This window comes from Emiliania huxleyi (assembly GCF_000372725.1).
Source record: "Emiliania huxleyi CCMP1516 chromosome Unknown EMIHUscaffold_18, whole genome shotgun sequence".
In the NCBI taxonomy this organism is placed as follows: domain Eukaryota; phylum Haptophyta; order Isochrysidales; family Noelaerhabdaceae; genus Emiliania; species Emiliania huxleyi.
The window spans coordinates 564,739-579,834 of record NW_005200784.1 but is presented as its reverse complement, the minus strand read 5'-3'; the positions used below and the strand labels follow the sequence as shown (position 1 = coordinate 579,834).

Sequence of the window (15,096 nt, the reverse complement as noted above, 5' to 3'; positions counted from 1 at the left end):
CCCGACGCCACGCAGGCCTTTCCGACACAGACAGTGACGGCCTCCCCGATGCCGAGGAGGGCGACGGCGGCATCGATAGCGACGGCGACGGCGTCCCAGACCACAAGGACACCGACTCGGACGGTGACGGCATCCCCGACGCCAACGCAGGCTTTGCCGACACAAACAGCGACGGCCTCCCCGATGCCGAGGAGGGCGAAGGCAGCATCGACAGCGATGGTGACGGCCTCCCCGACGCCAACGCAGGCCTTTCCGACACAGACAGCGACGGCCTCCCCGATGCCGAGGAGGGCGACGGCGGCATCGATAGCGACGGCGACGGCGTCCCCGACCACAAGGACACCGACTCGGACGGTGACGGCATCCCCGACGCCAACGAAGGCTTTGCCGACACAAACAGCGACGGCCTCCCCGATGCCGAGGAGGGCGAAGGCAGCATCGACAGCGATGGTGACGGCGTTCCCGACGCCAACGCAGGCCTTTCCGACACAGACAGCGACGGCCTCCCCGATGCCGAGGAGGGCGACGGCGGCATCGATAGCGACGGCGACGGCGTCCCCGACCACAAGGACACCGACTCGGACGGTGACGGCATCCCCGACGCCAACGAAGGCTTTGCCGACACAAACAGCGACGGCCTCCCCGATGCCGAGGAGGGCGAAGGCAGCATCGACAGCGATGGTGACGGCGTTCCCGACGCCAACGCAGGCCTTTCCGACACAGACAGCGACGGCCTCCCCGATGCCGAGGAGGGCGACGGCGGCATCGATAGCGACGGTGACGGCGTCCCCGACCACAAGGACACCGACTCGGACGGCGACGCCATCCCCGACGCCAACGAAGGCCTTTCCGACACAGACAGCGACGGCATCCCCGACGCCAACGCAGGCCTTTCCGACACAGACAGCGACGGCCTCCCCGATGCCGAGGAGGGCGACGGCGGCATCGATAGCGACGGCGACGGCGTCCCCGACCACAAGGACACCGACTCGGACGGCGACGCCATCCCCGACGCCAACGAAGGCCTTTCCGACACAGACAGCGACGGCGTCCCCGACGCCAACGCAGGCCTTTCCGACACAGACAGCGACGGCCTCCCCGACGCCGAGGAGGGCGACGGCGGCATCGATAGCGACGGCGACGGCGTCCCCGACCACATAGACACCGACTCGGACGGCGACGCCATCCCCGACGCCAACGAAGGCCTTTCCGACACAGACAGCGACGGCCTCCCCGATGCCGAGGAGGGCGACGGCGGCATCGATAGCGACGGCGACGGCGTCCCCGACCACAAGGACACCGACTCGGACGGTGACGGCATCCCCGACGCCAACGAAGGCCTTTCCGACACAGACAGCGACGGCCTCCCCGATGCCGAGGAGGGCGACGGCGGCATCGATAGCGACGGCGACGGCGTCCCCGACCACAAGGACACCGACTCGGACGGTGACGGCATCCCCGACGCCAACGAAGGCTTTGCCGACACAAACAGCGACGGCCTCCCCGATGCCGAGGAGGGTGAAGGCAGTATCGACAGCGATGGTGACGGCGTTCCCGACGCCAACGAAGGCCTCTCCGACACAGACAGCGACGGCCTCCCCGATGCCGAGGAGGGCGACGGCGGCATCGATAGCGACGGCGACGGCGTCCCCGACCACAAGGACACCGACTCGGACGGCGACGCCATCCCCGACGCCAACGAAGGCCTTTCCGACACAGACAGCGACGGCGTCCCCGACGCCAATGAAGGCCTTTCCGACACAGACAGCGACGGCCTCCCCGATGCCGAGGAGGGCGACGGCGGCATCGATAGCGACGGCGACGGCATCCCCGACGCCAACGAAGGCCTTTCCGACACAGACAGCGACGGCCTCCCCGATGCCGAGGAGGGCGACGGCGGCATCGATAGCGACGGCGACGGCGTCCCCGACCACAAGGACACCGACTCGGACGGTGACGGCATCCCCGACGCCAACGAAGGCCTTTCCGACACAGACAGCGACGGCGTCCCCGACGCCAACGCAGGCCTTTCCGACACAGACAGCGACGGCCTCCCCGATGCCGAGGAGGGCGACGGCGGCATCGATAGCGACGGCGACGGCGTGCCCGACCACAAGGACACCGACTCGGACGGTGACGGCATCCCCGACGCCAACGCAGGCCTTTCCGACACAGACAGCGACGGCCTCCCCGACGCCGAGGAGGGCGACGGCGGCATCGATAGCGACGGCGACGGCGTCCCCGACCACAAGGACACCGACTCGGACGGTGACGGCATCCCCGACGCCAACGAAGGCTTTGCCGACACAGACAGCGACGGCCTCCCCGATGCCGAGGAGGGCGAAGGCAGCATCGACAGCGATGGTGACGGCGTTCCCGACGCCAACGCAGGCCTTTCCGACACAGACAGCGACGGCATCCCCGATGCCGAGGAGGGCGACGGCGGCATCGATAGCGACGGCGACGGCGTCCCCGACCACAAGGACACCGACTCGGACGGTGACGGCATCCCCGACGCCAACGAAGGCTTTGCCGACACAAACAGCGACGGCCTCCCCGATGCCGAGGAGGGCGACGGCGGCATCGACAGCGATGGTGACGGCGTTCCCGACGCCAACGAAGGCCTTTCCGACACAGACAGCGACGGCCTCCTCGATGCCGAGGAGGGCGACGGCAGCATCGATAGCGACGGCGACGGCGTCCCCGACCACATGGACACCGACTCGGACGGTGACGGCATCCCCGACGCCAACGAAGGCTTTGCCGACACAAACAGCGACGGCCTCCCCGATGCCGAGGAGGGCGAAGGCAGCATCGACAGCAATGGCGACGGCGTTCCCGACGCCAACGAAGGCCTTTCCGACACAGACAGCGACGGCCTCCTCGATGCCGAGGAGGGCGACGGCAGCATCGATAGCGACGGCGACGGCGTCCCCGACCACATGGACACCGACTCGGACGGTGACGGCATCCCCGACGCCAACGAAGGCCTTGCCGACACAGACAGCGACGGAGCCCCTCCTGCCGAGGAGGGCGAAGGCAGCATCGACAGCGATGGTGACGGCGTTCCCGACGCCAATGAAGGATCTGCCGACACAGACAGCGACGGCCTCCCCGATGCCGAGGAGGGTGAAGGCAGTATCGACAGCGATGGTGACGGCGTTCCCGACGCCAACGAAGGCCTTTCCGACACAGACAGCGACGGCCTCCCCGACGCCGAGGAGGGCGACGGCGGCATCGATAGCGACGGCGACGGCGTCCCCGACCACAAGGACACCGACTCGGACGGCGACGCCATCCCCGACGCCAACGAAGGCCTTTCCGACACAGACAGCGACGGCCTCCCCGATGCCGAGGAGGGCGAAGGCAGCATCGACACAGACAGCGACGGCGTCCCCGACGCCAACGAAGGCTTTGCCGACACAGACAGCGACGGCCTCCCCGATGCCGAGGAGGGCGAAGGCAGCATCGACAGCGACGGTGACGGCGTTCCCGACGCCAGGGACACCGACTCGGACGGCGACGCCATCCCCGACGCCAACGAAGGCAGCATCGATAGCGACGGCGACGGCATCCCCGACGCCAGGGACACCGACTCGGACGGCGACGGCCTCCCCGACGCCAACGGAGGCCTTGCCGACACAGACAGCGACGGCTTCCCCGATGCCGAGGAGGGTGAAGGCAGCATCGACAGCGATGGTGACGGCGTTCCCGACGCCAGGGACACCGACTCGGACGGCGACGCCATCCCCGACGCCAACGAAGGCAGCATCGATAGCGACGGCGACGGCATCCCTGATGCCAGGGACACCGACTCGGACGGCGACGGCCTCCCCGACGTCAACGAAGGCTTTGCCGACACAGACAGCGACGGCCTCCCCGATGCCGAGGAGGGTGAAGGCAGCATCGACACCGACGGCGACGCCATCCCCGACGCCAGGGACACCGACTCGGACGGCGACGCCATCCCCGACGCCAACGAAGGCAGCATCGACACCGACGGCGACGGCATCCCCGATGCCAGGGACACCGACTCGGACGGCGACGGCCTCCCCGACGCCAACGGAGGCCTTGCCGACACAGACAGCGACGGCCTCCCCGATGCCGAGGAGGGTGAAGGGAGCATCGATAGCGACGGCGACGGCATCCCCGACGCCAATGAAGACTTTGCCGACACAGACAGCGACGGCCTCCCCGATGCCGAGGAGGGTGAAGGCAGTTTCGATAGCGACGGCGACGGCGTTCCCGACGCCAATGAAGACTTTGCCGACACAGACAGCGACGGCCTCCCCGATGCCGAGGAGGGCGAAGGCAGCATTGTCAGCGACGGCGACGGCGTCCCCGACGCCAGGGACCCCGACTCGGACGGCGACGGCCTCCCCGATGCCGCCGATTTAAGTTCACCACCACCAGTATCGCCGCTATCACTGTCTCTTCCCCCTCCGCCGCCGCCGATCGCAGACCGCAGGCTTGATGAATCATGCGCCGAAGGAGAGCCTCTTGTCTTTTCGACAAACACCCTGGATTTAAGACCAACGATGGGGGCGACAACAGTGGAGGCAAAGATTTCTGCGCTCTCTGAAGATGTTCAGATAGCTCTTGGACAGTTCATCTGTCCCGGCACCACGCCCAGTCTTCGCCTGATAGTGGAGGTGCAAGTCATCAACACACCGCCGCCGCCATCACCACCGCCGTCTCCCTTCCCGCTCGGCCTGGCTCCGTCGCCGTCGCCACCCTCGCTGCCGCCGCCCTCGCCCTCGCCCGCCTCGCCGCTCTCGCCGCCACCGCCCTCGTGTGATCCCGACGAAGAATTCGGAGGCAATTCGTGGCAGCCAATCATTGATATCAAGTCCATCGAAGGCTATCTGGATGCAATCGATGCGACAATCAGTGGTATCAAGCCCATCGACGACGCAAGCTGCTGCAAGCAGAGCATCTCAGAGGACATCTGCGCCGTCCTCGTCAACAGCACGGACTGTATCTTCCTCAGCGGGGCCAGAGGCGAGTGTGCCGGCGCTCCGGCTGGTCGCGCGCTTCAACAGTCGACTTCGTCCCCGCCGCCGCCGGTGGCACCGCCAGCGCTGCCACCTTCTTCTGACCCGAGTTTGGGACTTGTCACCCTTTTCGTGATGCAAAAGCCGCCTCCGCCGCCCTCGCCTCCGCCTCCCACGCCTCCGCCGCCCTCGCCCCCGCCCTCGCCGCCGCCGCCCTCGCCTCCGCCTCCCACGCCTCCGCCGCCCTCGCCCCCGCTCTCGCCGCCGCCGCCCTCGCCTCCGCCGCCACTCCCGAACCCGCCTCGAGGCATCCGTCCAGTCCCGCCCCCTTTCGCACCCCCGCCATCACCACCTCCCTTCTCGCCACCACCGTCGCCAAGTCCACTACCACCGTCGCCGCCTCCGCCACCGCCCTCGCCGCCCTCGCTGCCACCGATGTCACCTAAGCCGCCGCACCCGCCAAAGCCGCCCACCCCTCCGCCTTCTTCCCCAGCTCCGCCATTGCTGCCGCCCCTCAAGCCGGGCGGAGTGGACGGCGACCCGCACTTGCACTTTGCACATGGTGGTGAAGCCGATTTCCGCGGCGAGGATGGCGCAGTTTACGCGATGCTCCACCACACTGGCTTGGCAGTAAACGCGCTCTTCGAAGCCAGCGCCTTCTTCCTCGCGTCGCCGCCCAACCTCAAGGTGCACGGCACTTTTGTCACTGACGTCTTCCTTCGGCTTCGTTGCGAGGCCTCTGGCCGCTTGTTGCGCATCGAGTTTTCACCAAATCAGCCGCCGACGCCAGTTGCCCACGGCCTTCCTGGCGGAACCAAGATGATCCAGGCCAACGCGGCAGCACTTCTGGTCGAAGACATCTCCATCTTCACCACCAAGAGTGGAGCCGCCGAGACTCTGCACGTTTCGACTGCCGCCTGGGCGATCAATGCAACGTCGCGGCCTATTTGGCGTTCGGCCACGCCCGGGAAGAAGCAGATCGACCTTTCGCTGACACCGCTACGCGACCCGCTCTCGCTGCAGCCCAGCACGGGCAAGGTGGTCGCGCCGCACGGCCTGATTGGACAATCGTTCGACGGTGACAGCTTTGCGGTTGATGGAAAGAAGGACCATTACAGAGAGCTTTGGTGGAGGCAGACCTCTTTCAAAGGAAGAGAAGTGACGACTGAGGCCCAGGCCGAGGGCGCCATTGAAGGAACGGGAGGCGATTACAAGCTCGAGGACTTCTTCGGAATCGACTTCAAGTACCGTCGCTTTGAGGTCGCTGAAGCTGCGCCACGCAATGTGTCGGCCCTAACAGGTGTAAGGCGCGCTACGGGCGTGCAAGGTTGGGTGCACCGGGCGGGGACAACCGGAGATGATACGCTCATAGCCGTGTGAGTGTGTACGTAGTAGAGTAGTAGTAGTAGTGGTAGTGAGCGACTTGCAAAAGAAAAGAAGCAAACGCGTGTGAAATGTGTGTGTGGAACACCGTCTCACCATGTGGCCGCGCGGGGGGAGCGTGCACGTACTCGTTTGACGAGGCGCTCATCGACAAATCGCGCTACGTGGTGCACCGGCGAGACGTCGCTTCCGCGCCGTCGCTGCCCTCCTCCGGCTGGTTCTCGAGCGCTGGTTCGGACACTTGAGGCGGACGCGGCCCCTACGCCCCTTGGGGCCCCTCCGCCCTTGTCTCGGTGGGGAAGTCTCGTGTTTCGTCTACGGTGTCAAAGAAAAAGTGCTCTCTGTTTCAAAGAAGAGCGCTCCGACATGAGGACGGACAATACACAAGGCGGCATCCTCTAACCCCCCTGCCAAGGCTCGCAACCTGAACAAACGCCCGCTGTGTGTGGTCCGGAGCGCCCGGCGCCTGGGCGGCTAAAGAAGCGGTGCCAAGGGCGGCATCGGTGCCGAGGGCGGCGCCCCACACGACTTGACGTTGACCCAATCAACGGTCGAGTCCGGGTCGGAAGAGTCGGGGATGCCATCACCGTCCGAGTCGACTTCGGCCAACCCGCAGCTCGCAGTCAACCGGCACCAGCCGGTGCTGAAGGCGGAGTAAAAATGGCAGAGCGCGTGCGCCTCGCAGAGTAGAGCGCAGGCCGCCTCATCGGAAACAAAACCCTTGAATAAGGGTGTGCCAAAGCACATATCCAGCCCGCCCTCTAGGACGACCGTGTTGCAGTGTTTGGGCGGAAGCGCAGGCGGCGGCGGTGGAGCCGGCGGTGGAGCCGGCGGCGGACTCGGCGCCGGCGCCGAGGCGCATTGCACCACGTCCACAGGGGGCGAGACCGGGTCGTCGTCTTCAAAATCGGGGGTGCCGTCCCCGTCTGTGTCGATGGGGAGCAGGCTGTTGCACGTCTCTGTCAGCCGGCACCAGTTTGTGGTCCACACCGCGTAGACGTTGCACGACGGCATCGCCTCGCATTTGCTCCTGCAAGCTGCCTCGTCGGCAGTGAAGCCCACGAAGAGCGCCGAATCGTAGCATTTGATGAGGGCGTTTGAGGAGATCACCGTCGAGCACAGCTTTGGTGGGGGTGACGGCGGCGGGGGCGGCGCCGAAGGTGACGTGCACGCCAAGCAGCCTTCACATTCCGACCAGCCGCACTTTTTGTCCCAGCCCTTTGTGTTGGTGGCGCAGGAGAACTTGCATTTGCCGGGCGCCGGCGCAGGCGGCGGGGGCGTCGCCGTGCACTCGGAACAGCCTTCACATTCCGACCAGCCGCACTTTTTGTCCCAGCCCTTTGTGTTGGTGGCGCAGGAGGCCTTGCATTTGCCGGGCGCCGGCGCAGGCGGCGGGGGCGTCGCCGTGCACTCGGAGCAGCCACCGCAGTCCGACCAGCCGCACTTTTTGTCCCAGCCCTTTGTGTTGGTGGCGCATGAGGGCCTGCAGTTGCCAATCGCCAGCGAGGCGCAAGCACCGCATCCAGCGCACTTCGACCAGGCGCACTTGACCGTCCAGTCCTTGCCATCGTCGAGGCAGAATTTGCGGCAATCATCTCCCGCGGCCGAGGCCAGCGCCACGGCGAGCACGCAGTACCTCATATCAGGCGAGCGGTGTGCAGGACTAGTACGTGTGTTGTCTGGTAGAATTAGTTGCCATCCGTGGTGGCAGAAAACCCAAGCGCGCCAACCCGCTCGGGGCGTAGTTTGTTATCGCCTTCAATATAGGCTCGTAGTTGCAGACTAAGTCTCGAATTGGCTCGTAGTTTTGGCTGCAAGAGACGAAAGCCAACAAACGATCGCGTACGTAATTTGTTTGCGTGCTGCCCAGATTGTGTGTGTGTGTGTGTGTGTGTTTGTTTGTTGCCGTCATTGTTCTTCTTCTCCCGATCGGCCGGGAGGGCGGCGGCCGGGGCGCGAGGGATGGCCCGGGGTCGTTGCAGTTGGTCGAGGAAACTTGTTTGTTTTTTAGAGAACGAGGCAACTAGCCTTCGTTCGATGTATGAATGAAACAAATGCAAGCAAGCAAGCAGCAGCAGACAGATACCACGTGACACGTCGCTCTCTCGGGACACAGACATCAACAAACACCCGCCGCACACCCCCGCGCGCCCCGCTCCGGCCTGGAGAGAGAGGAGCGACAGTTTGGGACGGCGGACCGTGTTTTTTGGCATGTTGTTGGCAACAGTGGTTTTTCGGTCTCGCCTTTGAAAGGGGGCTTTCTGCTTGTGAGTTTGTGGCAAAAAGAAAAAAGAAAACGTCGGCGCGTACGGCGGGAAGTGAGACCACTCCACCAACTGTATTGCGAGCGGCTCTTGGCCGCCACGATGGACGACCTCTTCCTCGACGCCGGCCCTGATGCTGACAAGGGCGGCAAGGTACCGCGCAAACGGTTAAAAAAGGGGGGCGGTGGTGAGGAGGCGGGCTCCAACAGCTCTCCGTTTGACGCTTTTTCATTCGCAAAGCCGTCCACGCAGCAGAGCAAACCTGGAAAGGGAGGCAAGGCAAGCGAGCCCTGCGCAAAGCCGCCGTCTGAGCCCGCCAAGCCGCCGTGCAAGCCCGCCAAGCCGCCGTGCAAGCCCGCCAAGTCTGAGCCACCGCTGGTGCACGAGCAAACGTCGCAGTTTTTTGGGGGGCGGCAGCGCAGCGTGCTTCTAGCCTTCGCCTACAACTCGCCGCCCGAGGGAGCAGCGCCGGCAAAGCCACTGCCACGTCTCGGCTCGCGCCTGGCGGCCGCCTCGGACACCCCAGTGGCGGCACCGGCGGCGGCTGCTCAGGAGGCTGCGGCGAAGGAGGAGGAGGCGGTGGAGGACGAGCCCGAGTCGTCCCAGGCGCCGGTTCGCTCGCCCGCAGACCCGACCACCCTGGACGCGCCATCGCCCGCCGACTCTGCAGAGGCGATGGAGGTGGATGAGGCGGCAGCAGTGGTGGCGGCGGAGGAGGACCCGCCGGCGGACGCCACGCCCTCGCCAGCCGCTCCACCTGCTGGCGAGGCGGGCGAGGCGGGCGACGAGTTTGGCCAGTGTGACGAGCAGGAGGTGGAGGAGGCTAACGAGGTTCGGGTTGCGGAGGAGCCGGCCACGGCAGCCGATTGGGACCCGAACGCCAAGGTGCTCCCTCCGGGCTGGACGCTCGACAAGGGCCGCCGGCCGCAGGACAAGGTCTTCACCTCGCCCGGCCGCACCACGCGGCTCGACTCGTGGGTCGAGGTTGGCCGCCACTTGCGCGGGGAACCGACCCGCAAGTCGCGCCTCGGCGCGGGCGCCGCCGGAGGGTCTCGCGCGCGCGCTCGCGCACCTGCGTGCGAGGTCGACGAGCTCCGTGACAGCCTGCACCCCGGCGAGGAGCTTGGCGGCCGGCGCACGCGCGGCGTACGCAGGTACGTCGAGCCGTCGGACGACGACGACGAGGGCTCCGAGGAGGGCTCCGATGGCGGGGAGAGCGAGGCTGCGGCGCCGGCCAGGCGCGCCGTCTCGACCCGCGCTTGCGCGGCCACTTCCCGCTCGGCGGCGGCGGGCCGGCGCAAGTACGCCGAGGAGGGCTCCGCCTCCGAGTCTGAGGCCGAGTCGAGTATGGCGGCGGAGTCGAGCGGCGAGGAGAGCGGCGACGAGAGCGGCGAGTCGGAGAGCGACGGCGCGGACTCGGTGGGATCGGTCGGCGGCGGTTCCGAGGCGGACGCGGACGCGAGCGAGGAGTGGCGGCTCTCCGGACACAAGTGGATCGGCAAGTGCGCTCGCCGCTTCTTCGAGAGCGGCGCGAGCGACGGAGTCATCCGCAAGTGGATGCCGGCGGCGCCCGAGGAGGGCGAGGCGGCGCTGTGGCACATGGAGCACGACGACGGGGACGAGGAGGACCTCGAAGAGGGCGAGGTGCGCGAGGCGCTGCGCGCCTTCCGGCTGCAGCTCGACTCGGCGGAGGCGGCCGAGCAGGCGGAAGACGGCGAGCTGCTGAGTGAAGAGGGTGAGGGCGAGGGCGACGGCCTCGCCGACCCCTCCGCTAGCCGCGCCGTCGAGGCCTTTGTCGGCCGCCGCTGGTATGCGGAGCCGGGTCGCAAGCCGCAGGCGCAGCTGCTCGTCAAGTGGCGCGGCGCCTCCTACCTGCACGTTAGCTGGGAGGCGGAGGGGTCGCTGCTCCGCTCGGACCCGAAGATGGGTGTGCGCGTCAAGGCGTACGTGCGCGAGGCGCCGCCGCTCGGACCGCCGCCGCAGAGCACCGCCGGCGGCGAGGCCACCGCAGCCGAGGGCGGAGCGGGCGCCGATGGCGAGTGCGCGGCGGGCGCGGCGAACAGCGCCCCCTCTGACGCCAACGCCGAGGGGCTGCCGGTGGCAGGCGCGGCCGCCTTCCTCGATCCTGCGCTGCTGCGGGTGGAGCAAGTGCTCGCGGAGCGCGACGGCGAACTCCTCGTCAAATGGGCGGGGTTGCCCATCGCGCAGAGCAGCTGGGAGGACACGGCGAGTCTGCCTCCCCACGCCGAGGCACTCGCTGCCTTTGAGCAGGCGCGCAGCACGCCGTGCGTCCCTCCGCCGGCGGGGCGCGCGACGGGGCGTCCGAAGAGCATGGAGCGGCTTGAGGCGTCGCCCGCGTTCGAGAATGGCAGGCTGCTGCGGCCATACCAGCTCGAGGGCGTCAACTGGATGCTCGACGCGTGGCGGTCGCGGCGCAACGTGATGCTGGCCGACGAGATGGGCCTCGGTAAGACAGCGCAGGTGGTTGCGACCCTCAGCCAGCTGCACCACGCGCATGGCCTCGCCGGCCCCTTCCTCGTCATCGCGCCCCTCTCCACGATCGGCCACTGGCGCCGCGAGTTCGCCGCGTGGACGACGCTGCGCACGCTGGTGCTGCACGGCTCTGCCGACGACCGCAAGGTGATGCTCAAGCGGCTGTGGCGCAGCGCCGCGCCGGCGGAGGCGGCGGCGGGCCGCGGCGCCCGGAGCGGCCGCAAAGAGTACTGGTTCCACGCGGTGGTGACGACGTACGAGACGCTGCTGCTCGAGGAGCGTGCGATCGGCGCGGTACCGTGGCAGTACCTCGTCGTCGACGAGGCGCACCGGCTCAAGAACCCAAAGAGCCGGATGCGCGCGTCGATCGAGCGGTTGGCGTATGAGCAGCTGACGCTGCTCACCGGCACGCCCGTGCAGAACTCCGCGGCGGAGCTCTTCTCGCTCCTCCAGCTGCTCGAGCCGGAGCGGCTGGCCGGCGCCTCCGAGGCGGAGGGCGGGTTTGGCGAGATGCGCGAGGCTGAGGAGGTGCGGCGCATGCAGGCGCTCCTGCAGCCGCTGATGCTGCGCCGCGTCAAGGAGGACGTGGTCGGCGACGAGATCCCGTGCAAGGAGGAGACGATCATCTGGGTCGAGCTCACCGGCGAGCAGAAGGTGCTCTACCGCGCGATCCTCGACAAGAACGTGTCGCTCCTCGCGCAGGCCGACGGCGCCGGCAAGGGCCCTTCGATGAACAACATCCACATGAACTTGCGCAAGTTGTGCAACCACCCGCGGCTGCTCCAGCGGGAGGACGCGCCGCTGCCGAGCGACCCGGCCGCCGCCGTCGCCGCGCTGACCGACGCCTCCGGCAAGATGGTGCTGCTGCACAAGCTGCTCCCGAAGCTGCGCGCCGAGGGGCGCAAGGTGCTCATCTTCTCGCAGATGACGCGCATGCTCGACCTCATCGAGGACTACTGCCACGTCAGCCGCTTCCCCTTTGAGCGGCTCGACGGCTCCGTCGCGGGCGGCAAGCGGCAGGCCTGCATCGACCGCTTCCAGAACGGCGGCAGCGCCGACGCGTTCCTCTTCCTCCTCTCGACCCGCGCCGGCGGCGTGGGCATCAACCTGACCGCCGCCGACACGGTGGTCCTCTTCGACAGCGACTGGAACCCGCAGAACGACGCCCAAGGGATGGCTCGTTGCCACCGGATCGGCCAGACGCAGCAGGTCAAGGTGCTGCGCCTCATCACCGACAAGACGTACGAGCGCGCGATGTTCGAGCGCGCGTGCCTCAAGCTCTCCCTCGACCACGCGCTTCTCGGCGGCGGCGGCGGCGGCGGCGGCGGCGGCGGCGGCGGCGGCGCACGCGAGGCGGAGCCGAGCGCGGCGGAGCTCTCCGATATGCTGCGCTTTGGCGCGTATGACGTGCTGCGCGACGACGAGGAGAGCCGCGCCGCGACCAAGGCGTTCGTGGAGGCGGACATCGACCAGCTGCTCTCGCGCGCGCAGAAGGTGACGGTTGGCGGCGGCACGGCGGGCGGCGCCTTCTCCAAGGCGACCTTTGCCAGCGACGGGGTCGACGCCGCCGGCCCGGCGATGGACGACCCCGAGTTCTGGTCCAAGCTCATGCCCGAGGCGGCGGCCAGTAAGCCCGAGGCGGCGCTCGAGCGCGGCGCGCGGCGGCGCAAGAGCCGCGCGTCCGTCGGCGACAGCGACGACAACGAGGACGAGGAGGACGACTACGTGCTTCACGGCGAGAACGCGCTGGACGCGTGCGAGGCGGCGCTTGGCGGGCGGGCGGGGCGGCGCGTGGTGGGCGAGGCGGCGGGGAGGCGCGTCGTCTGCTTCCAGTACAAGTCGCGCCGCGGCGAGGGGCTGCGGGTGGAGGGCGTGTACCTCGACGACGGGCGGGTGCGGCTGGACGAGGCGGCGGCGAGGCGGCAGCGCGAGGAGCAGAGGCGCGCTGCAGCCGCAGGCGGCGCGGACGAGGAGGGCGCGGGCGGCGCAGAGGCGTCGGAGGAGCCGGGCAACGAGGCGGAGCAGGCGGGAGAGCCGCATCGTGTCGTGTCGTGCACCGAGTTCGCGCGGTTGGCAAAGAACACGGCCGGCCGCACCCTCACCGCCATCTTCCTGGCGGACGAGCCCGACACGTGCCTGCTCGACCTGCTCGAGCCGGAGGCGGCCGCAGACCGGCGGGCCACCAAGGCGGCGCGTGCGGAGCGCGCGGCGTCCAAGCCCGAGGACGGAGGCGCGCCGCGGCGTTGGTCCAAGGCGGAGCGCGACCGAGCGCTCAAGGCGACACTCTCGGTTGGGGTGAGGCACGAGGCGGAAGACTCAGCAGGCCGCAGCTTTGCGCGCGGCCTGCTGCGCCACACCCTCTCGCTGCTCGGGGCGGCTGGGGCGAGCAAGCAGCTGCGCGCGCAGGTGCGTGCCGCCGTCGGCGAGGCTCCGCTCGACGCGACCTTTTGGGCGGACTGGATGCCGCAGGAGGAGGAGGCGGAGGAGGCCGAGCTGTGGGGCGGGCTCCTGCAGGACGCAAAGTTCTCGTCCTTCCTCGAGCGCAACGCGGTGAGCCGCCCGCCCGCACCCCGGGCCACCGCCGCAGTCCCGCTCACCGTCCGCCGCCCGACTGGCCCCTCCAACAGGTGACTCACCTCACCAGACTCGTGCACGCCCTCGCGCTCTCGCGGGTGCTCGTCTCGCCCACGCCGCCGCCGGCTCCGCACGCAACCGCTGCGGACGCGACGCCGCTCGAGTCGGACGCGCCGACGCCCCCACCGACGCCGCCACCGACGCTGCGCTTGCCGCAAGAGGTGGAGCGAGGCCTAGCGACCGGCAACCGCTCGGGCGGCAGCCTGCCCGCGCGCTGGTGGGCCGCCGAGCACGATCGCGCGCTGCTGCTCCGCTCGGCGGTGAGCGGGATGGCCATCGGCGCCGAGGACTGGTCGGCCCTCTGCAAGCTGCCCGCCTTCCTCCTCCCCGAGGCGCTGCTCGAAGGGGAAGGGGCCGCGGCCGGGACCGAGCCTCTGGCCGACGGCGCCGAGTCGCTGCCCGCCCACCTCGCTACCCTCTCGCTCAAGCAGCTGGTCGCGCGGCAGCAGACCCTGCTCAAGCGCCTCGCCGAAGTCCTCTTTGGCTCCAAGCGCTCGAGCTTCTTCTGCGGCCCGCCGCCAAAAGCCTCGACCGACCCCGCCCCCGCGCTTGCCGCACCGGTGGCCGATATCGAGATGGCGGAGGCTGCCGGAGGGGACGCTTCGGCGACAGGTGAGATGCCGCCGGCGGACGCCGCCGCACAGGCGGAGGAGGAGGACGCGGCCGGCGCGAAGCCAGCCGTCGACACCCCGTCGGCCGCCGCCGTCGCTGAGAAGGACGCGGCAGCGGAGCCGCCAGCGGCCGAGGTCCCGCCAGAGGGCGGCTCCGTTGCTGCGCCGGAGGCCAAGCAGGCGCCGACGCCGGCGGTGGGGACGCCCGGCGACGCGGCGGGCGGCAAGCGCAAGGCGGAGGGCGGCTCAGGCAGCGTCCTCACCAAGCAAGCGAAGCGCTCCGGCCCGGTCACGGCGACGCCCGCCGCCGGCTTGTTCCGCTTCTGGAAGAAGTGACGGCAGCGCGTTCTCTGGCAGTGTGGGGACGCTGGAAGCGAATAATGACTAGCAGCGGATTCGGACACTGAGCGTTCACAGGACACGTCGTGCACGGCTATCCGCTAGATGCGGGACCCCGCGCGCTCCCCCCCCCCCCCCCTCCCCCGCCGATGTCTGAACTGAGATGCAGCTCTGAGAGACCTCCGTTCACACTGGATTGCGCGTTGTATTGCAAATGAAGGTTTGGTTCTCGATCACTGCGATATCATATATCAACGAGACAAATACATTATACATCGGCTAGTGCCATTTCACTGTGGCACAGCTCGCGTTACAAAACCTTGATTTTGACCATTGCGCGAAAAAGGTACCTCTCGGTGCCTTCCAGAGGCAGCTGCG

General features: G+C 68.3%; 2 protein-coding genes across 2 annotated transcripts; one reads left to right on the top strand and one right to left on the bottom strand.

The window, feature by feature from the left end:
- Positions 1 to 6,775: 6,775 nt before the first annotated feature.
- On the bottom strand, positions 6,776 to 8,018 carry EMIHUDRAFT_203165 (hypothetical protein; the record flags this gene model as incomplete). The annotated part of the gene is made up of 5 exons (XM_005783444.1): positions 6,776 to 6,784; positions 6,988 to 7,020; positions 7,266 to 7,595; positions 7,693 to 7,715; positions 7,802 to 8,018. 5 exons carry the CDS (start codon positions 8,016 to 8,018, stop codon positions 6,776 to 6,778), a joined length of 612 nt encoding a protein of 203 aa, XP_005783501.1.
- Positions 8,019 to 11,284: 3,266 nt separating this feature from the next.
- Positions 11,285 to 12,445, top strand: EMIHUDRAFT_63749 (hypothetical protein; the record flags this gene model as incomplete). Its single annotated transcript, XM_005783443.1, has 1 exon — positions 11,285 to 12,445. A coding segment is annotated over one exon (1,161 nt), but the record flags the coding sequence as incomplete, so codon positions are not given.
- Positions 12,446 to 15,096: the final 2,651 nt, after the last annotated feature.